The sequence below is a fragment of the Manacus candei genome, unplaced genomic scaffold (genome assembly GCF_025592945.1).
Source record: "Manacus candei isolate 608988 ecotype Guabito, Panama unplaced genomic scaffold, ASM2559294v1 h1tg000014l, whole genome shotgun sequence".
In the NCBI taxonomy this organism is placed as follows: domain Eukaryota; kingdom Metazoa; phylum Chordata; class Aves; order Passeriformes; family Pipridae; genus Manacus; species Manacus candei.
The window spans coordinates 47,816,863-47,835,804 of record NW_026138062.1 but is presented as its reverse complement, the minus strand read 5'-3'; the positions used below and the strand labels follow the sequence as shown (position 1 = coordinate 47,835,804).

General features: G+C 36.3%; 1 protein-coding gene across 24 annotated transcripts in view; it reads left to right on the top strand.

Annotated features, from left to right (window-relative positions):
• Positions 1-18,942, top strand: part of DLG2 (discs large MAGUK scaffold protein 2) — a 1,004,454-nt gene that overhangs the window by 576,505 nt on the left and 409,007 nt on the right. Inside the window, exon 1 of one of the 24 annotated variants that reach the window (XM_051779224.1) lies at positions 14,055-14,174. The exons of 22 other annotated variants lie outside the window; for them this stretch is intronic. In XM_051779224.1, coding sequence (XP_051635184.1) covers positions 14,070-14,174 — 105 coding nt within the window. In that variant the 5' untranslated portion in view covers positions 14,055-14,069. Of the gene's footprint in view, positions 1-14,054; positions 14,175-15,385; positions 15,461-18,942 lie in introns of those variants that run through there. One more of the 24 variants, XM_051779226.1, reaches the window with a different exon arrangement.

Here is an 18,942-nt window from a genome sequence, read left to right as displayed (position 1 = left end):
ACCAAAATGTTGCATGTGATTACAGTAGATTTTATACATTTTTTTCATATACAAAGCACATATAGCCATTTGTGTTGGCATAAAGCCAATGTTAAAATAATATATAAAACATAGAATTGGACTTCGTTCCGATTTGAATTCTAAAAAGCTCTAAATATTTTCTTAGACTCTGAAGATTTTTGATTTGGAAAAACCTTGAAGGAAAAAATACCTTCAAAGAAACAGTTCCATGGTTTTCAAAGGTATAGAATTTATAAAGAGAAAATGAAGGAACATTATTAAAAAAAATTAAAAGCCAATTCTAAAACTACTTTGATGTCTATGGTCTAGATGTATTGTAAAGTTATTTCAGTATTTTCAGTGCCTTTCTAATCACATCCATATGTGTTTTGATAATGTGAAATTGTTCAGGTTTATGTACTTTTTTATATATAATTTAGAACTCTGCTTTGTAAACTTTCTTTACTGTATGTTTTAAATGCCAACTACCTTGTTTTGTTTAGGGAAGTCCCTTTTTTGGATTTTGACTATAAGTAATCAATTTACCATCAATCAAACTGATATTCTCTGTCTAGGGATGGACTGATGTACTTTGGAATATACTTGGTAGTTTCAGTGTCATAGAGTTGACAGATAGTTTGTTTCAAATAATCTATTTTTCTCTGTTCAAACTAAGCATTATACAACCTATGGGAAGAAAGGGAAGAGTGTGTATGTGTGTATGTGTATACATTGTTGTATGTACATACACTTAGACAATCATTTTATCAATTATATTGCATAGAAGCAATAAGGGAAAACATTACAGAGCTGCTCTTACTGATTCCCCTTACTTCAGGGATACAATTTGATGTCAGTAATGTTTTTTGGGACATATGTTGACTGGGAAATCTCCCTTTCTTACTAAATTAAGGAGAAGTAGTGGAACAGTTAAATTCTCCTTTCTTTTTTTTTTCTTTTTAGGCCAGCAAATACATTTTAATTGTCTATCTGATGTGTAAATGTGATAATAAATAAGACACTGACAGTTTCAGAAGCAGAGGGTTTTTTTCCATAAACTTCTGTGAAGATTTTTCTTCTGATTTCCTTTTTTGGGAGAGACTACTTTCTTCAAGCACAGGAAAGACATAACAGCTTGTAAAACTGCTTCTTGATCAGTACTGTAGTACCAAATATAATGCACAGGTCCTTCATTCCTAGAATCAGTGAATGTAGATGACAGCTCTCAGTTCAGCATCTTGCCTTGGATTGCTCCTCATGCTGCATTCATAGAAGTGAGATCACTGAAACATTGTGAGCAATCTGTGCAGCTGCCATGTAATAGACGTACAGAAGCGGAAATACAAAAGCTGTTAGCATGTTCCTTTGGAAGATGAGTGATATTGTTCTAATGATTCCTGTATCTGGTCCCGCTGACTGACAGAGGACTCTGAAAAGTTTACAGCGTCCTGGGTAGCATTCAGATCTGATGCTCTCCCAGGACACTTGCTTTAGAAAACTTTATGCTTTTACATTCATGTTTAACCTATTTCTTCTACCAAAACCAGGAAAGCATTGTTTTTACTGAATTCATAGCATTTAGGTTATGTTTGGCATAAAAAGGAGGTCAAAATTTAGCCTTTGAGTCCTCTGTGTTGAGTCCAGTAATTTCCTTAGTGATGTATGGAACACTCCTGGTAAGAAGTAACATGAAATGTGGCATAACAGCATTCCCAGGGAAGTGGTGGAATCACCATCACTGGAGGTATTTAAAAGACACAGAGATGTGGTGCTTAGGGACATAGTCTAGTGGTGGATAGGGCAGTATTAGGTTAGTGGTTGGACTCAGTAATCTTAGAGGTCTTTTCCAATCTCCATGCTTCTGTGATTCTGTAATATTTGTTTGGAAATGTGTTTCCATAGTGTAATGGCTGTTTATGTGACTGATGAATGGTATGCAATGAAAAGACCAGAAACTAAACATTCTGAGGCACATTAGGACTATCTCTGTAACATGAAGGGTCCTTTTTTTTAGAAAAAAAAAGGAAAAAGAAAACCCAGTGTCAGTCATGAGGCTTTGTATTCTACAGATTCAGGAATCTGGAGATGTGCCAGTCATTCCAGAATTTCAAAAGTGTCAGAAGGGGTCATTGAACCACCCCTACCTTGATTGATACTGTAGCGTTGCTTTGTAAAGGCCACTGGGAGTAAAATAAAAGTGAATATTCTTTTATTTTGTTTTAATATATAATATTCTTTCTGCTTCTAATAATGTATCAGGCCTTTCCACAGTGTTTTTGATAATACGTAATTTTTTTATTTAATGCATAAATAATATTTTTCATAATACATAATTTTAAGTGTCAGTGAAGACAGTTAAGAAATAGGCAGGGTTACACAGATCATGACAGTATTTGTGTGCAAGATGTTCCATATATTTTCATTTAAATACTGAAATGGATATATTATGTACTGTACTTACCAATGATAGTAATGATTTATAGTTTAACTATACGTTATTTGGCTCCTGCTGATTTTTCAGTCATAAATATGTTAATGCATAATTTGCATTGGTGGCACCATATTTAGAATTGCATTTAATTAAACCCATGTTTCAAAGTTTCTCCTCCTAGATGCCTCAAGAAGCCAAGAACATTTTCTCCCCTTGATATATAATTGGCTTCTGGGATTTTCAGGGTGGGATGAAAGGGGGCATAGAAAGGGAATTGTAGAATTTGGACAGGGATTGTTTGTAGCATTGGTAATTGGCCAAAACTGCACAAGTGCTCTGATAGTCCTCCTGCTATTCATAAATTTCTCTAATACTTGTTTATTCATTTGTTTATTCTCTAAGACATGTTTATTCACCCGTGGGTAAACTGTTCATCATATTTGAAAACAGAGGGGCATTTCTCTAGGACCAGAGTGGCAGAATCCAAAAGGATTCCAAACCTTTTTTTTCTCGTCACTTTTCCCATATTCTGCTGTGTAATCCACTGCTAGGGATATCCAGGCATTTTCACCTAAGTATATCCTTACCATTACAGGAATTTACAACACAGGAAAGTCCTTGATTTTTCCTGTAGTACTCTGATGGCACAGGCCACACAATAGAATTTTAGTCTTCCTGTCTCTTAGACTGACTTGTAAGGTTATATATTGCTGGATCTATTTTGTGGCATGTCAACAGGATTGATAAACTAGATGCCCTCTGTACTAAAGGAAAAAGGGGGGAAAAAAAGGATTGCCTTATGGCTTGCTTAATGTGATAGGAATAAGCCTTGATAAACCTGGTTGTGCTTTGTGTCTAATGCTCCACTGCATTTACATTAGGCATGAAAAGATGGGAAACCTTTATAGCAAGGTTGCATGAACAAGATGGCTTTGGTCTAATCCAAATAGAAGCAATGAAGGATGATGCCTGACAGTTTCTAGCTGGACACTGAGCAATGGCTCAGATTGAGAACGAATTGGTCTCAGCTGTTTTGGCATGACTTGAAGGTACAAGCTGAAAATTGATTTCTCTTTTGGAAATGACTATCCCTACTGTTCTGGGGTATGAAAACATCAGACTTCTCTCCAAAAAAAAACCAAAAAATGGGGGGTTTCTAGTTGTAGTAATGACCAGATTCACAGAGTTTGCCAGTTTAACTCTCTGTTTCCTCATGTCTGCATGTGGCTTTTGGATGAAGGATAATAAAAATAAAGCCAAAAAAGTAAAAAGAAAAAATTACAGATTCAATTACTTTGCTTTTAAGAACCGTGTTTGTTTTGAAATAAGCCATAGATTGTAACAATAGTGTTTATAAATTTAATAACATATATCCATTTACTTTTTTGTATATTTTATAAATTACTGCAGTTACTCAAATTAATTTTCTCAATAATGGCCTAATTTCAAAATCTCCCATCATTTTGGGAGTTAAAAATAAAGGAATGAAACAGGAATTCTTTATGTATTCAAAACAGAGGTTCTGTAATATCTGAAATGAATATCAGAAAAACAAACAAATTAATCCTTTTTGTAAATTCCAGTTCTTTCTTCTAAGTCACAGGAGCCAGCTATGTGACTTACTGTGTGACAGTACAAGATCCAATTTAGCAAAGTAACACCTGGTTTTGGTTTAGATATAGTGTACTTTTAATACAGGGTTTTACCTTTTTAAGTATTTGTACAAGGAGAAGCAGTTTACTTCAACAGGTGAAATTGTTAATATAATTGGTCAAACAGAACATCAGACAAATTATTTTCATTATGCATTCCAAATGACAGCAGAATGGTGAAGTGTAATAGGATTCCTGTAAATAACACCCTGGAGAAACTATGCTGCACCCAGATGTGAAATCAGTTCATACTGAACTGCTATTTGTTGCATTTATGATCACAGAACATTTTCCTATTTATCCCTGTGCTGGTTTGTCCAAGTTTTTATGTTGCAACCATCACTCACCTGGGAGCTGAACCCATTAATATTAATTGAAAATGCGAGTAAGGTCTAAGCTCTTTTTTACTTTGCGTCATTCTGTAGGGTCTACTTTGCGCGAGGGACGGGGAGGAGGGGGAAGGTGTTGGAGAGACAAAAAGGTGTTTGAGAGGCCTATTTCATGGCCCAGTTGATGTCCACTAGCACAGCTTCTAGTGCCAGCACAAGGCTGAGTGCAGAAGCATGTGACAAGGGACATGTCCCAGAAGATAGTGCGCAGCTTCCTAGTCCAAAGGTAGTCACACTTAATGTGCAATCTGATGTGTGCATTTTGGTTTTGACAGTACAACAGTGCTTGGGGACATACCTGTGCTAAGTGCAGAAACTTGTATCAAGCTCTTTGCTACCTCCAAGAATTCCGAGATAATAAAGTTTCACTTAGGAAATGGAGAGTTCTGAGGACGCCTTGTTGCCTTTCTTCCTGTTCTCACTTTCTACTCAGCAGACATCTGGGTTCTATCAAAATCTGTCCATCTTGCAGCCATGAGTACATAAGTCACTTGCCATGGCTCTGTGAGTCTGCAGTTGGGCACACAGGATCAAACAGCCTGACGATACTTTGGAAGAAAAAAAATCTCCAAATTCTTATCGAGATATTCAACAAGAAGATAGTAAAAATATCAGATTCTAGTCTGATATTCAGTCTGGGACCGATGCTGCCACATTTGCTGTTGTGTTCTCAACGATCTCTTCACCATCAGTTTGCTCAGGCATAAATTTAGAGGTTGGTGCCTTAGACATGCTTCTATTGTATTATTTTTCAACAGTTGACTTCTCAAACACAACTTTTCAATGCAATGTTAGTAAGACATGTTATAAAACAAAAAAATACTAATCAACTTCAGCAATTAAAACTTACACTATATAGTACTAAAATATTCATCTTCAAAGAGTATGACTCCAGCTCTGTGCAGCAGTTTTGTGGCTAGCTGGTATTTCTGCTATATTCATAAAATATCGCACTCCTATGATATGAATTCTTTTCAATTTTTTAATTGTATGTTTAAACATAGAAAAAGGGTAACATTGAATGTGCACATTTAGAGTATACAAGACCTTTATACATTCATGCTTAAACGCATGAAATGTTTTAATACATTTATAGGTAAATTATAGTCTTTTATGCAATTAAGCACAAACCAAAGCAGATCAGATATTCAGGTCACATTTTATAATAATGGGTAAAACAAGGATTTTGTTTTGTTTTGTTTTGTTTTTTATTCCTAGTGTATGGAGTTAAAAATAATGGAGTTTAAACATAAAAGACCTTAGCAGTTTGATCAGCATCATGTTTCCTCAATAGACATCTATCTCTTTATCTTATCAGAACTTAGTGCACAGCTCCTAGTGCCAGACTTGGAGTGATTATAGTACATTCCTCTGTACTTCTTTCTGATATATAGAAAAAACATATAAGCCAAATGGTTAAACATGACTATCCATAAAATGTGAGTGAAATCCAGGTTTCACTGCAACTTATTAATATATTTTTCTTTCTATTTATCCTGCTAATTTGTGCATTTGTATATGAAATATATGAAAACATTTTGCAGTAATTAAAATCATTCAGTTATTGACAACTGTATATCCTTAGTGCTCAGTGATTTAATTAATGCTTTTTAGCATTGCACGTTCAGAGCAGAACAACAGTATCAGGAAACTGGTTATTGGTAGAAATTGTCTGCAGATGAATAACTAATAAAACCTGGCTAGAGATGTAGTCATGGTAAATCTGGGGAGGAGATAAGAAAGTGATGGGAGAAGAGGATGGCAGATCTTTATACTTTGAAGGAATCTAATTTTTGGAAACACTCATATGCACATCTACTGAAAGTATTAATCATGGAATCATAGAATAGTTTACGTTGGAAGAGGCCCTCAAAGGTCATCTGGTCCAACCCTCTGCAGTGAGCAGGGACATCTTCAACTAGATGAGGTTGCTCAGAGCCCTGTCCAGCATGACCTTGAATGTTTCCAGAGCATCCACCACATCTTTGGGTGACCTGTGCCAGTGTTTTACCACCCTCACTGTAAAAAAATTTGTTATATCTAACCTAAATCTACCCTCTTTTAGTTTATAGAATCACAGAATATGCTGAGTTGGAACAATTATTGAGTCCAACTCTTAGCACTGCACAGGATCAAGAGTCATTAAACCTATTACCCTTTGTCCTATTGCTACAAGCCCTGTTAAAAAGTTTGTCCCCATGTTTCTTATAAGCCCACATCAAAGACCCCAATGAGTTTTCCCTGGAACCTTCTGTTGTCCAGGCTGGAAGAGCCCAGCTCTCTCCAACTGTCCTCATAGGAGGTGTTCCAGCCCTCTGATCATCTTTGTGATCCTCCTCTGGACTCACTTCATAAGGTCCATGTCTTTCCTGTGCTGAGGATGGTAGACCTGGGTGTAATGCACCAGATGGGATCTCATGAGAGTGGAGTGGAGAGAGAGAACCACTTCCCTCAACCTGCTGGTCATACTTAGAATCATAGAATTATAGAATATCCTGAGCTGGAAGGGACCTACAAGGATCACTGAATCCAGCTCTTGGTCCTGCGCAGAACCACCCCAAGAAACACACCATCTGCCTGAGAATGTTGTGTAAATAATTCTTGAATTCTGTCGGGCTTAGTGTCATGATGAATTCCCCGGGAACTCTGTTCCAGTGCCCAGCCACCCTTTGGATGAAGTTCCCTTGTGTCCTGTCACTGGTCACTAGAGACAAGAGATTGGTGCCTGCCCCTCCACTCCCCTCGTGAAGAAGATGTAGATCACTATGAGGTCTCCCCTCAGTCTCCTCCAGGCTGAACAAATTAGGTGACCTCAGACTCATATGTCTTCTCCTCTAGGCCCTTCACCATCTTTATAGTCCGTCTTTTGATGCTCCCTAGTAGCTCCTTTTGATGCAGTCCAGGATACGATTTTCTTTCTGGCCTGCAATCACTCATTGCCTTTCATCCACCAGTTCCTCCAGACCCTTGTTGGCAGGGCTGCTCTTAATCCATTTCATCCCCTAAACTGTATTGAAATCAGGTGTTGCCCTGATCTAGGTACAAGACATTGAACTTGGCCTTGTTGAACCTCATGACATTCCCATGGGCCCATAGGGCATTTCTGAAAAACCTGGCCCATAGGATTTACAGCAACTTTGAAAAAATTTATAGGTTCCTGTAATTCTTATTACAATTTTTAAAAAACATTATTTAAAACTTTAATTCTTTAAAGACATGAAACCCTACAGATGCATGAGGAGGAGCAAGACCAGATTGTTGCAGCTTGATTTGACTGTAACATACTTTTTCTCTATTGTGCCGCATGTACACCTACTACACATAACAAGCAGAGTCATGATATACTGCACTTGCCTCTGGGGCAGTTATTAACTTGCTCAGCCACCGCAAGTATAAAAGTAGAAGCAATCTGATCACTTATGCAGGCATAAATCTGCAAAAATATTGTCTTTTGTAGTTCTGTTTTTCTTTAAGTTGTCATGGCAGTATTCTCAGTGGATCTTCTCTTTTTACTAAGATGTGTTTAAGTCTATGTAGTCAGCAAAAACCTGGAATTCACATGTTACTTTTCAAATAATTCATGCTGAAAATTGAGGTGATTACTCCCTAGTTATTTTGGTTTTAAGCACTGTTTGCTGTCTATCAGCTAAACTAATTCATATACCAAGAAATAAAACATCACATTAATCATACAGAGTACAGAAAGGAACGAATCAGCTCTTTGTAGTGGATGAAAATGCAGAATTGCAGAAATGTTTTGCTGGATGCACAAAAACTAAAACTCTTCAGATTCATAAGTCTTGGGTCCTTGTATCTTCTGATCGTAGACCTCGTCACATCTAACCAAAAGGTTGCCTTTTGCTCATTTTATGTAATGCCCTTTTAAAACACATGTAGGTACTGGGGAAATTTAGTATCTGTTTTCCTTCTCACCTTTGCTCCTTTCTGTCCTCTTTTTTAAGAGTTCTATTACTTCTACATTATTTTTCAAAACAACTCATCTGTATTTTCACATTTTTGAATGGTTGCCAAAACAGCAGTGGAATTACTGGGTTTACCTGTATGCTCTTTGTCTTGTTTCCAGATGGAAGTCTTTTTTCTTGTGGTTCACTTGCCAGCATTTGTCCTCAGGTGATAATAACCTTAATGTACTTTCTGCCAGTTTCTATTTCATCATGTAACCTCTTGTACTTGAAGGTTCAGCAAATCTGACAAACCAGCAAAATGCAAAAGACAACAGAATTGCCACAGCAGAAACATTTCATGGCAAGTGGATAAGGGGTAGAGGAGCTAGGTTTTGGTGTTAATAATAGTAAAAGCAATAATAAAACTACAAAGATGCAGGAAATTCTTTTTGCAGTCTGAAGTATTAGTTGGTGTTCAATAAACAACCAGGGGCAGAAGAGGTGATGAAAGCAAAATTGATCCTGTTCGTTTTCTCCAGATGTCACTTACTGCCTGACGTCTTGACATTTCTTAAAGCACCTCAGAAAGAACAGCTATATGATTCTTTTGTTCTCTGATACATTTGTGAGTTAGGTCAATGTTCATTTCATTTCAGACAGGGAAGGCTGAGGCCTGGAGGTTGACAAACATTTGTTGTGGATTGTACATAGAACAGAGGGGGGTCTTAATTTTAAATCCCTAAATCTGAGCTTAGTCCTGTAGGCAACAGCTGGACTGAACCTACCTGCACCATTTGTTGAAGGAGTGTAAGTTTTAGCTGATTTATGCTGGTTTTGATTAACCCATATATTGGAAGGGTATATGGAATCTTTTCTCATTGGACATTTATGAGTCCTTGCTGCTTGTGGCCACCATTGAGGGGTAGCATCAAGCTCAGTCCCCTTTCTGGGAATCTCAGTGACTTCCTGGATCCATGAGCCATGTGTATGTTGATAGGATTTCTGTCTTTTTGATATCAGTAGTTATTCGTGTTACTGAAGAAAGATGCAATGGGTAGTGAGTTCTTTGTTGCAGTGGGTGAGTTTGCATCAGCTCATTCAATCTATAAGAAACTTCAGCTAAAGGAAGGGCTATACTCTTGGGGTGATACACATATTGACTTGGAGATACAAAGCAATCACCTAACCAGCACTACTTCAAGTTTTTCTGTCAGTACAATATGGTTGTTTCAGCAGTTTGAGCTGACCTCATTGCTAGGGTGTTGTACTGAGCTGGACAACCTAGTTTGACCAGTTCTTGTACTTCTAAACTGATAAAATTTGAGTAAGAGGAGAAAATACTGAAGATGTAAGAACAAAGCAATGACAAAAAAAACCCATTAACTTCTTAAACAATATTATTCATTGGGGACTTCTCAAAAACAGAAGTTCAATAAGAAGCCATTGTTGTGACTCACAGTTTAACACAGTGCTTAACACTGTTCCCCAAGCACATTGATACAGTCTGTGTTGGTGGGACTTTGCATTTTGGCAATATTTTGAATGCTAAAGTCAACCCAAAAATTAAGTACCCTTCTGAACTAGAAAAGTAGTAGTCTATCCTGCAGTTGTTTGTCTGTTTGTTTTTATAAGTCATACTATACTTTTCCATTTCTATGTAAAAGTAAAGAAAAACAAGAAAAATCCTTTAAAATCCTTCTCATATGGAATTGCCAGGATTTAAAAGAAATAAAATTAGGATGTTTTCAAAGTTGAATATATCAAATGCCTAGAAAATGCTATTCCTGTATTTGTTTATAATTTTAAATTTGTCTTGTAACCACTGTAAAAAAAAATGGCAGATAAGACGAGGAAAGAAAATTACATTTTTGTAGATATCTTGCAGTCAAATTCAATCCAACAAAGGAGTTTAGAGGCCACAAAAGTAGAAGTTAATTGCTGAAATGACTGATCTTTACTACAGTACTAGAGGGAAAAGTAGGTTTTCAGTTGATCTCAAAGTATTATAAAGCAATATTACTGCCTCTGATTATTAGATTCAAAAGTTCAGACGTGATACAGGAGTTTTGGGCTGGGACTTAGCCATCACTGTTCTATCCTTACTTTCCTTTGATTGAAAATTCAGTAAGAGTAACTAGCAAAGTCTTTCAGACTTAAACAGCCCACATATTTCTAAAACCATGTCATGGTTTGAGAGCTTCAGGGGGAAAACCTGGTTCAAACCACTACAAACTATAAATAAATAAACCTGTACATAAAATTGCATGGCTATGTTGTACTTATTCTTCTAATGTAAAATATTTCCCAAATCGACTTCTCAGATATCTCTGTGCTTTGTTCCTAATGTGTTAGAGGTTTGTAAACAACTCATTGACAAAACTCCAATGAAGCTTTATAGAAGCTATTTGCTACTTAAATTTATTTTAAAAGTTAAACATGTTAGTGTTTCATAGGAAGGCAGTAATCCAGTTGGAAAGGTTTAAAAAGGTGAGGTACAGTTAAGCAATTTCTAAAATTCTCTGCTGGAGACATAGTGGGCTATTCCCAGCTGATCTGTTATATCACCTTATAAAACGTAATCTTGCTGGTTGAATTATTTAACATTTACTTGATTGACAGCAGTACCTGTTTTCATAGAAATAAATATGTGTTATAAATGGCATTACACATATAAGTGATAAAGGAACATGGAATGCTATTTTTCCTATAAAACATAAAGGCAAAACTGGGAGAGTTCTGTCTTTATACATAAACTGTATGAGCTTTTATATGATGTAGTTATATCACCTTTTGTGATACTTTGATCTTTATACCATATGAGTTCTTTATTAATGTTTTATCATCGCTGTCTTAATCTGAGGTATTACATATCTGTAGTGTTTTTTCAGAGATACTGGAAAATCTTTAGGTATTCCATAAGATCATTTTTTAAAATATGATTGAAAAAATCTCTTGAAAGGTGCTTTACTTGGAGGACTGGTAGATAACGTTGTGGTAAGTTGGCACCAGCTGGCAGCACCCACTCACCTGCCCCTGCAGCAGGGAGAAAATTGGAAGAATGAGAGTGAGAAAGTACATGTACTGAAATCTACAGCTCTGGTCCTGTTGTTCCCTCATTCTCTCCTCCTTGGCATTTTCTGTCCTTTATTAAATATGTTTTCACAGAGGTGCCATCAGCTTGGCTGAAGGGCTCAACTATGTCTGTCACAGTCCATTTGGATCTCTCAAATTTAGAGAATAAGGTACTTTGTAAATTAAACGTTATTTTATGAGCTCATTAAGAAACACAACAAAAAACCTAGTTGCAACCATTTTCACAATAAGCGATCCCTTTTATGTCCTAAAAGATAATGGTTTAAACATTAGTTACTCAAATCAATGAAGAATTGGCTAATTATTTATACTCTCACTTTTCAAGTCTTCTACTTTTCTTAGAAGCCAATGATACTGATCATGTTGATCCAGGGAAACCTTATAGCACCTTTAAGTATCTAAAGGGTCTACAAAAGAGCTGGATAGAGACTTTTTACAAGGACGTGTAGTAATTGCTTTAAACTTGCTTTAAACTGAGAGTAGGTTTAAATAGATACGAGGAAGAAATCCTTCCCTGTGAGGGTGGTTAGACACTGAAACAGGTTGCCCAGAGAAGCTGTGGGTGCCCCATCCCTGGAGGTGTTCAAGGTCAACTTGGATCAGGCTCTGAGCGATCTGGTCTAATGGAAGGTGTCTAGTGGAAGGGGGTCAGAATTAGATGATCTTTAAGCTTTCTTCCAACCCAAACCATCTAGGATTCTATGAGTTGATACAGACAACTGTACTGTGTGAAACTAAAGGTTTATTCAAGCTGTTATACCAAACAATGTGCTAAGTGTGATGGAAGGAGTTTTAAGGGAAAGGAAAAGCAGCCTGCTCCTGGGTGTATATAGTTCACGTATTTCAGAATTGCCACTAAATGAACATGTTCATTTGGTCAAATAAGATATTTTCCGAAATATACTTAGCAGGGATATTGCATTTTAGTTAATGCTGAAGTATTTATGTAACATTTAAATTAATGTAGGATTTTCTTATTAGCCAACACAATAGTAGGTACAGTGGTGGAGGGGAGAAGCAGCATTTGATCTTCCTTTCCTCTTCTCCACTCTGTAAAACTGCATAGGTTTTGTTGCAAAGTCTTCTTTGGGTCTTTTCATTAATTGGTTTTCTTAAAGAAAAAAAAAGCAGTTTTTACCTTAGGGTGAAATCCTTTTCTTTCTTTCTTTTTTTAAAGAATCTGTTCATCCAAAAGGTATTTGTGCTGCCTTATGTTTTATGGCTTTCATGTTTTTTGAAATACTTTATTCTAAACTAGGCAAACTTGTAGGATTTTTTAATGCTGTCTTTATTTTCTTTTTTTTAATCAGTGTTATTTTCTAAACTTTGCTCAGTATGACAATTATTTTGGTCCTTCTGACATTGTTTTTCAATTAAATTTGGCCATGAATGTTTGGAACCCTAAAATGGACTGTTAGTAGGAGACAAAACAAAAAAGTTTAATACACTGGAAATTACATACTGTTTAAGGCCATTTGTTTCCTTGTCCCTTATACTGGGAGTTTTCAATTTCTCACCTCTTCTTCACAAATAATTACTTCCTACTTCCTTTTGGACATCCATTTTTATGAGAAGGTGATGAATTGGGGAATATAAGAGTTGTTATTTCCAGTATTTCATCCTTCATACCTGATATTTCCATTTCATCATGACTATGTAGCAACTCTGACATTCAGATTTGCTTTAGAGCTTCTTCAGCAAAAGATGACATCTAGTTCCAGAAAATATGTGTCATGTCAGTCTTTGTGTGACTTTTCTGAGCAGACAGCCTACATATATGCTATATCCTCCTCCCCAAAAGACATTGTCGCTCAAATCCTGACCTTATTGAAACCTTCAAGATTTCTGTGGGCTCTGGATTTTACCACTGGGTAAAACAGACATGTCTTTCCTCTGAAGGATGGAAACCCTCTGATTTCTACAGTACCATGCATAAGTGGAGGGAATATAAACCTGAACAGGTAAAGGGAGCTCTCAGCTGTACTTTAGAAATGGAGGCTGGAATTGCATCTTTTGGGAGAGATAAGAAATCATCTATCAACTATCCTGTGGTTATTAGGGTAGTTTTCTAGGATTTAGTCACATTAAACGAATCCTTGTAGGTTGATTCTTATGATTTGTCACCTAAAGTCCTTTTAATACTTTTTCTCACCAATTTTGTATTCAGTTCCTTTCAAAATTTCTCCCTTTTCATGAAAATGTTTTGGCTGTGACTTTAGGGAGGAATGAGATTTGGGTGCTTGCTGTACCAGAATAAAAATATAGAGAGGTCTCCTGAGTTCTACTGAGGGAAACAAGCTGTAAACAGTTTAGTCCAAAGTAACACGAAGGGAACACTTTAATTTTCACACATATATTTTCACTTCTGAGTAGTGGAACACAATCTAGTTAGGCAGTTGCACGATTGTCCCAAAGTGAAACAGCTGTCTCGGCTCTAATCTTGCCCTCTTATTCTTCCAATGAGGCTTTTTGATTAACTTTTTATTCTTAGGATAGCAATTTGTACCAAGGATCTAATTAGAACTTTATGTAACACAGCCAAAGTCCTCCTTTTGCAAGTCTGTCTCACCTCAGTCCTGCTAATCTTGCAGCTTTCAGTATGGAGCATTCTGAAATATCTGATATTTCAAGCTATCTCCTCTGGTTGAAAACAATTTCATCTATTGAGAATCGGGAGCAGGGTTCATTTGATTCTTTTGTCTCGGTAAGAAAACTGTAACATATCTTTAAAATAAGGCATGTTTTCAAAATTTAAGTTCTGAGGGTTAGGCTTCTTTTGGGGGGAAAATGGCTTAAACTGAATTCTGTCGAGCTGAATGAACTCAGATCTCCGACCATAGGTCTCCTGTGTTTCTTTCTGATAAAAGGATGATGGATAAAGAACTGCCTTTTAAAAAAGCTGGTGATTCTGGAGAGAGAATGTCTAGTTCTATATACCTGGAGTTAAGAGATAGTGACAATATTTCAATTTTATCATTAATGATAAAGAAAAGAGAGAGCTACATTAAAAAAACTTGAAATTGAGACATAGCTTTTAAATGAAGCAGTATTTATCAATTGTATATAACTATATAAATTGAACATATGGGTATTACTGCTTATCACCAAGTGACATACAGTAGTATGATATTGTGTATCATGTATAAAATAAAACAATTAAATAAATGATCTCTTCTATGTTTACATCAATATGTGTTACTAATTTTAATTCAAAATATTTTGAAAAAACAATTTATTTATATTAGTGTCGTATGCACTGGAAATATTTTAATAGCAGATGCAGGATGATGTTTCTGGTAACAGGGTTAGGTAAGCTAGGTGGAATGTGCTGGAAAGAAAAGAAGAGGGTATCTTTCTTCTGTGTGTCTTCATTTCATGTGAAATATAAATTTAATGGGATTATTTTTAAATGAAAATATACTAATATTTTGTAAAAGATACATATATCTAAACTGTCAAGAATTATTCAGTTCTAACTGTATCAGATCAGTATTGAGCTAATAAGTGAGCAAAAGTATCTTCAATATCAGATGGGCTGATAACAAAAGATGCTTGGCCCCCTGTTTGTGTATGAGTAGAGAGCTTATACTGTAATCAAATAAGACATTTCAAAATGTCTCACAAAGCTTATAGTAGCATGTGAAGGATGGGTTGACTTTAACTTTGGAGTCTCTTGATTTCTCCTTGTTACGGCTGCCCTAAAAAACTTTGTGCTTCCCACAGATTCTGTGTTCTTCTTGCTATAATATTTTCTATGTCATTTTTCTCCCATTCCTCTGAAGCACACGATGTTCCCATTTCTTGTCCTCCCAGCCAAACATTTATTTAGTATCAGGGTCAGGTCTGCAGTGGGGTTTTATATGTTAGTACTCAGAATTGGTACACCTGCCTGTGAAGTTGGTTAGCTTTTGGAAAGGACCATCACATAAGGTGTTAATTTTCCCCAGACGTCCTATGGCGAAAGTCAGGATTTACAACAGGCTGAGAATGGTAAATGTGATATTTCTGGCAGGCATCATGATTTACTGAATGAGGGGGATATTTTCTTTTGGAGGGTGGGATTGGTGCCTAAAAGATAGGGTAGGAGGAGACTGGATCTGTCCAAAGGGTTCTGGGGAAAGGCTGCCTCATGTCTGAATGTCAGTTTCTTGGAATAGATGTTGAACTGGTTTTGAGGTTGAAGCACTGCTGTGCAATCGCAAGAGAAATCTGAGTTCCTGAAGCTGAATATTTTTAAGACTGCGCTCTTTGATTCCTGTATTCTACTTACCTCCTGCCGTAAGCAGACAGCTCTGTTTATGTTACTAAATGCTATGCTTAGTCCTTTTACAGGTGTTGTCTCCTAGCACCTGGTGTATAGTGCTTTTTTTGTCAGGAAATCTTTTCTTTTTTCCTAACAGTAATCAGAGCTTATTTCTGAAAGTCCTTTCCTGGAGCTTTTCCATTAAAAAAAGAGAAACAAACCACCATCATATCAGAGACAGAGGACATAACCAGGAGCTGCTTATTATTGTTATTATTGCTGTTATTACTATAGGAAGAGGCTGCCTTGATGTTATGAACCATTTAATGTTCCAGTGTTTTCGGGGATCATGTTAAATTCATGAAGGGTTGCTGTGACATTTGAAGTTCCCCTAATTGATCTTGGTAGATCAGTTCTGACAATTTTTAGGTTTTGTTTCTCTGTGATTGTTACATCTATTGTTCGATACAGTGACAGTGAAAGGTCAATGTTGTCTTGTGTACAAGGAAGGTTGTTTGTGGGATAAGTGGCTTTTAATTATACACATTCACACAGCAAATCCAGAGAGCACAGAGCTTTCCTAGTCTTGTCTGGATCACCGCTAATAATGTGTACAAATAGCAGCATCTTAAATGTTTGTGTTTTACAAAGCAGAAAATATGTCTTTATATCAGTAACTAAAAGGCATCTTATCATCTAAGAACAGTCATATTTCAAAGTGGTGACCTGTGTTACTTTTTTGCCTGCCTCATAGAAAAAGGGCCATGTTACTTGCTGCTAGATAAGTCCCCATTAAAATTGCGACCATCTATTTTAATTCAGTTTAAGATAATTTTTTACTCAGTGTTTCTTTATCCAATTCTAGCCAAAATAACACTGTTCAGAAATGACAGAATGCTAAAATATAACAATGGGGAAAGACCTCATAGGTCACATCACCCATCTGTCAGAATGTGAATACTACCTATGGAATGTATTTCAGTGCTTAGTATAAGTTTATACAAGGGCAACAAGGCTTTGATGTCTCCTCTGGAGAGACTATACTATAGTTTGTTGAATTTGCCACACAGTTATATCTGTGTATAAAATCTACCTGGCTACCCTTCACAAGAAACTGAAAATATTCCCATGTTAAAATTAGCAAAATATTTGTTGAAAAGCATGCAAGTATAATTTTCCCTATATGGGTTGTTTTTCAGCATCATTCATAACACCAAAGATTTGTTGGGTTTTTTTTACATTTCTTCCTTTTGCTTTTAGTTCAGCTTCTGAAGTCTGTGTTTTTAGTATTGATTCACCTTTTTGCACCTATAATCTAATTGTTTTAAGTTCACAAGGCTGCTCTTCCCTTGATTATTTCTCAACAGGAATTGCCTTCTTTTTTTTCCAGGCCTGTAATTTTGATTCAAGTAAGGTGTATTTTTAAGGTCTGGTACAACTTCTTTGAAAGACTGTTGGTCCTGCTGTACTCTCCAGTCATGTTGATTGTGTTTCTCAGGCTTACAATAACCCCTGGCACTTTCTTTACTTAAACCATGACTCTATATATAGAGCTCCTTTTGTGGTGCTGTTACTTCTCAAGTTCAGTCCCTTTACATGGTTTCATTATTCTTCAAACTTATCATGCCATGTTGTGTTGATTTTGTGTTTTGAAATTTTTTGCTTAATGCTATTTCTAAGAATTAAGAGGTCACCAGCAACACATTTTAGTAGACTATGTGTTAGGAGAAGAAGGTGTAGTTTTCCTTCTCCATGGAAAGCTCTTAATAGAGGATATGTAAGGATATATATAAAAGAATAATCAGTTACTACTTTATGTGTTTCTGTTTTTCCACAATAACTTTCCTTGTGGCTGTAGCACTGCTTCCACTTCTTTTTTTATTGAGAGACTTTATTGTGGCCTTACAGTACTTGAAAGGGTCCTATAAGAAGGATGGGAACAGACTTTTTAACAGGACCTTTTGTGATAGGGCAAGGGCTAATGGGTTTAAATTAAAAGATGATTGATTTAGATAAGATATAAGAAAGAAGTTTTTCACAATCATGGTGGTAAAATACTGGCACAGGTTGCCTGGAGAGGTGGTGGGTGCCCCATCTCTGGAAATGTTCAAAGTCAGGTTGGATGGGGCTCTAAGTAACCTGATCTAGTTGAAGATGTCCCTGCTCATTGCAGGGGGGCCTAGATGGAGATTAAACATTGGTTGGCAAGCCCTATAGTAAAGTACCAAATAGGTGTAATTCATGTAACAGAGCATCTCCATTGAGAAAAGCATTTTATGCCACACAAGGTTAAACCATGTAAAACGGCTGATTCCCCCTAAGCCCTGGGTAGCTGCACTTCACATATGAATATTTCTTATATTTTGAACTGATGTACTGTGGGTGCAGGGGTCCTGCAGTGATTTAGGGTTTGAAACAGGCTGTCAGCAAGCGATATATTTGGAATTATTTTGTTAATTTTATTCATCATGTAATGATTCTGGGACATAAAGGGACACTTTGGGACATCAATTAAAACTTCTCCAGAGGACGTTAGGTTAGAAACTTACTTTCTCTGACATAAAAATCAAAACATTCTTTACTCCAGCACAGATGAACTCAATTTTGAGTTTATTGCAGATATTCACAATTGAGTTTATTTCTTCAAGATCTTCCTATATAGTTATTTACGTATTAATTCAGTGAAAGCATTTGACAAAATAGCTTTGCCTCTGTATATACTTAGCCAGAATCCATGAGTTACTTTGTTGGATTTTATGAACCACAGTAATCCCCTGCTCTTCTTGTGGCCAATTCAGTACTGAAACAAGTTCAGTGGCGATTTTGTTATTTGTACTATTAGAACTTTTCCAAAACTCTCTCTTTCTTTTGTATTTCTTATTCTTTTCTCTCTATGGAGAATTTTAGCTGTGGCACCAGTAAGTCTTGTTGTCTTCTGCTATTGCCAGCAGAGTTGATCAGTCTTTGGCACTGATTCCATTCTTTCTGGGCTGCTGTTTACAGTGCTCAGTGTAATGGATTAGTTCCTAACAGCATGTGTTTCATTCTTTGAACTTTATGTTCTGATAAACCTCTTGAACAGCTACTGAATTCTGTTAAAGTAATTCCCCTATTTCACATTTAGTTTTGCATTCTCTTTTTTTCTTCTTTTCATCTGCATTGTAATTTTTAGTCTATTTGTTTCTGTGTTTTTGAGGCTGGTTATAAAACCTCCACAAAGAAATAAATG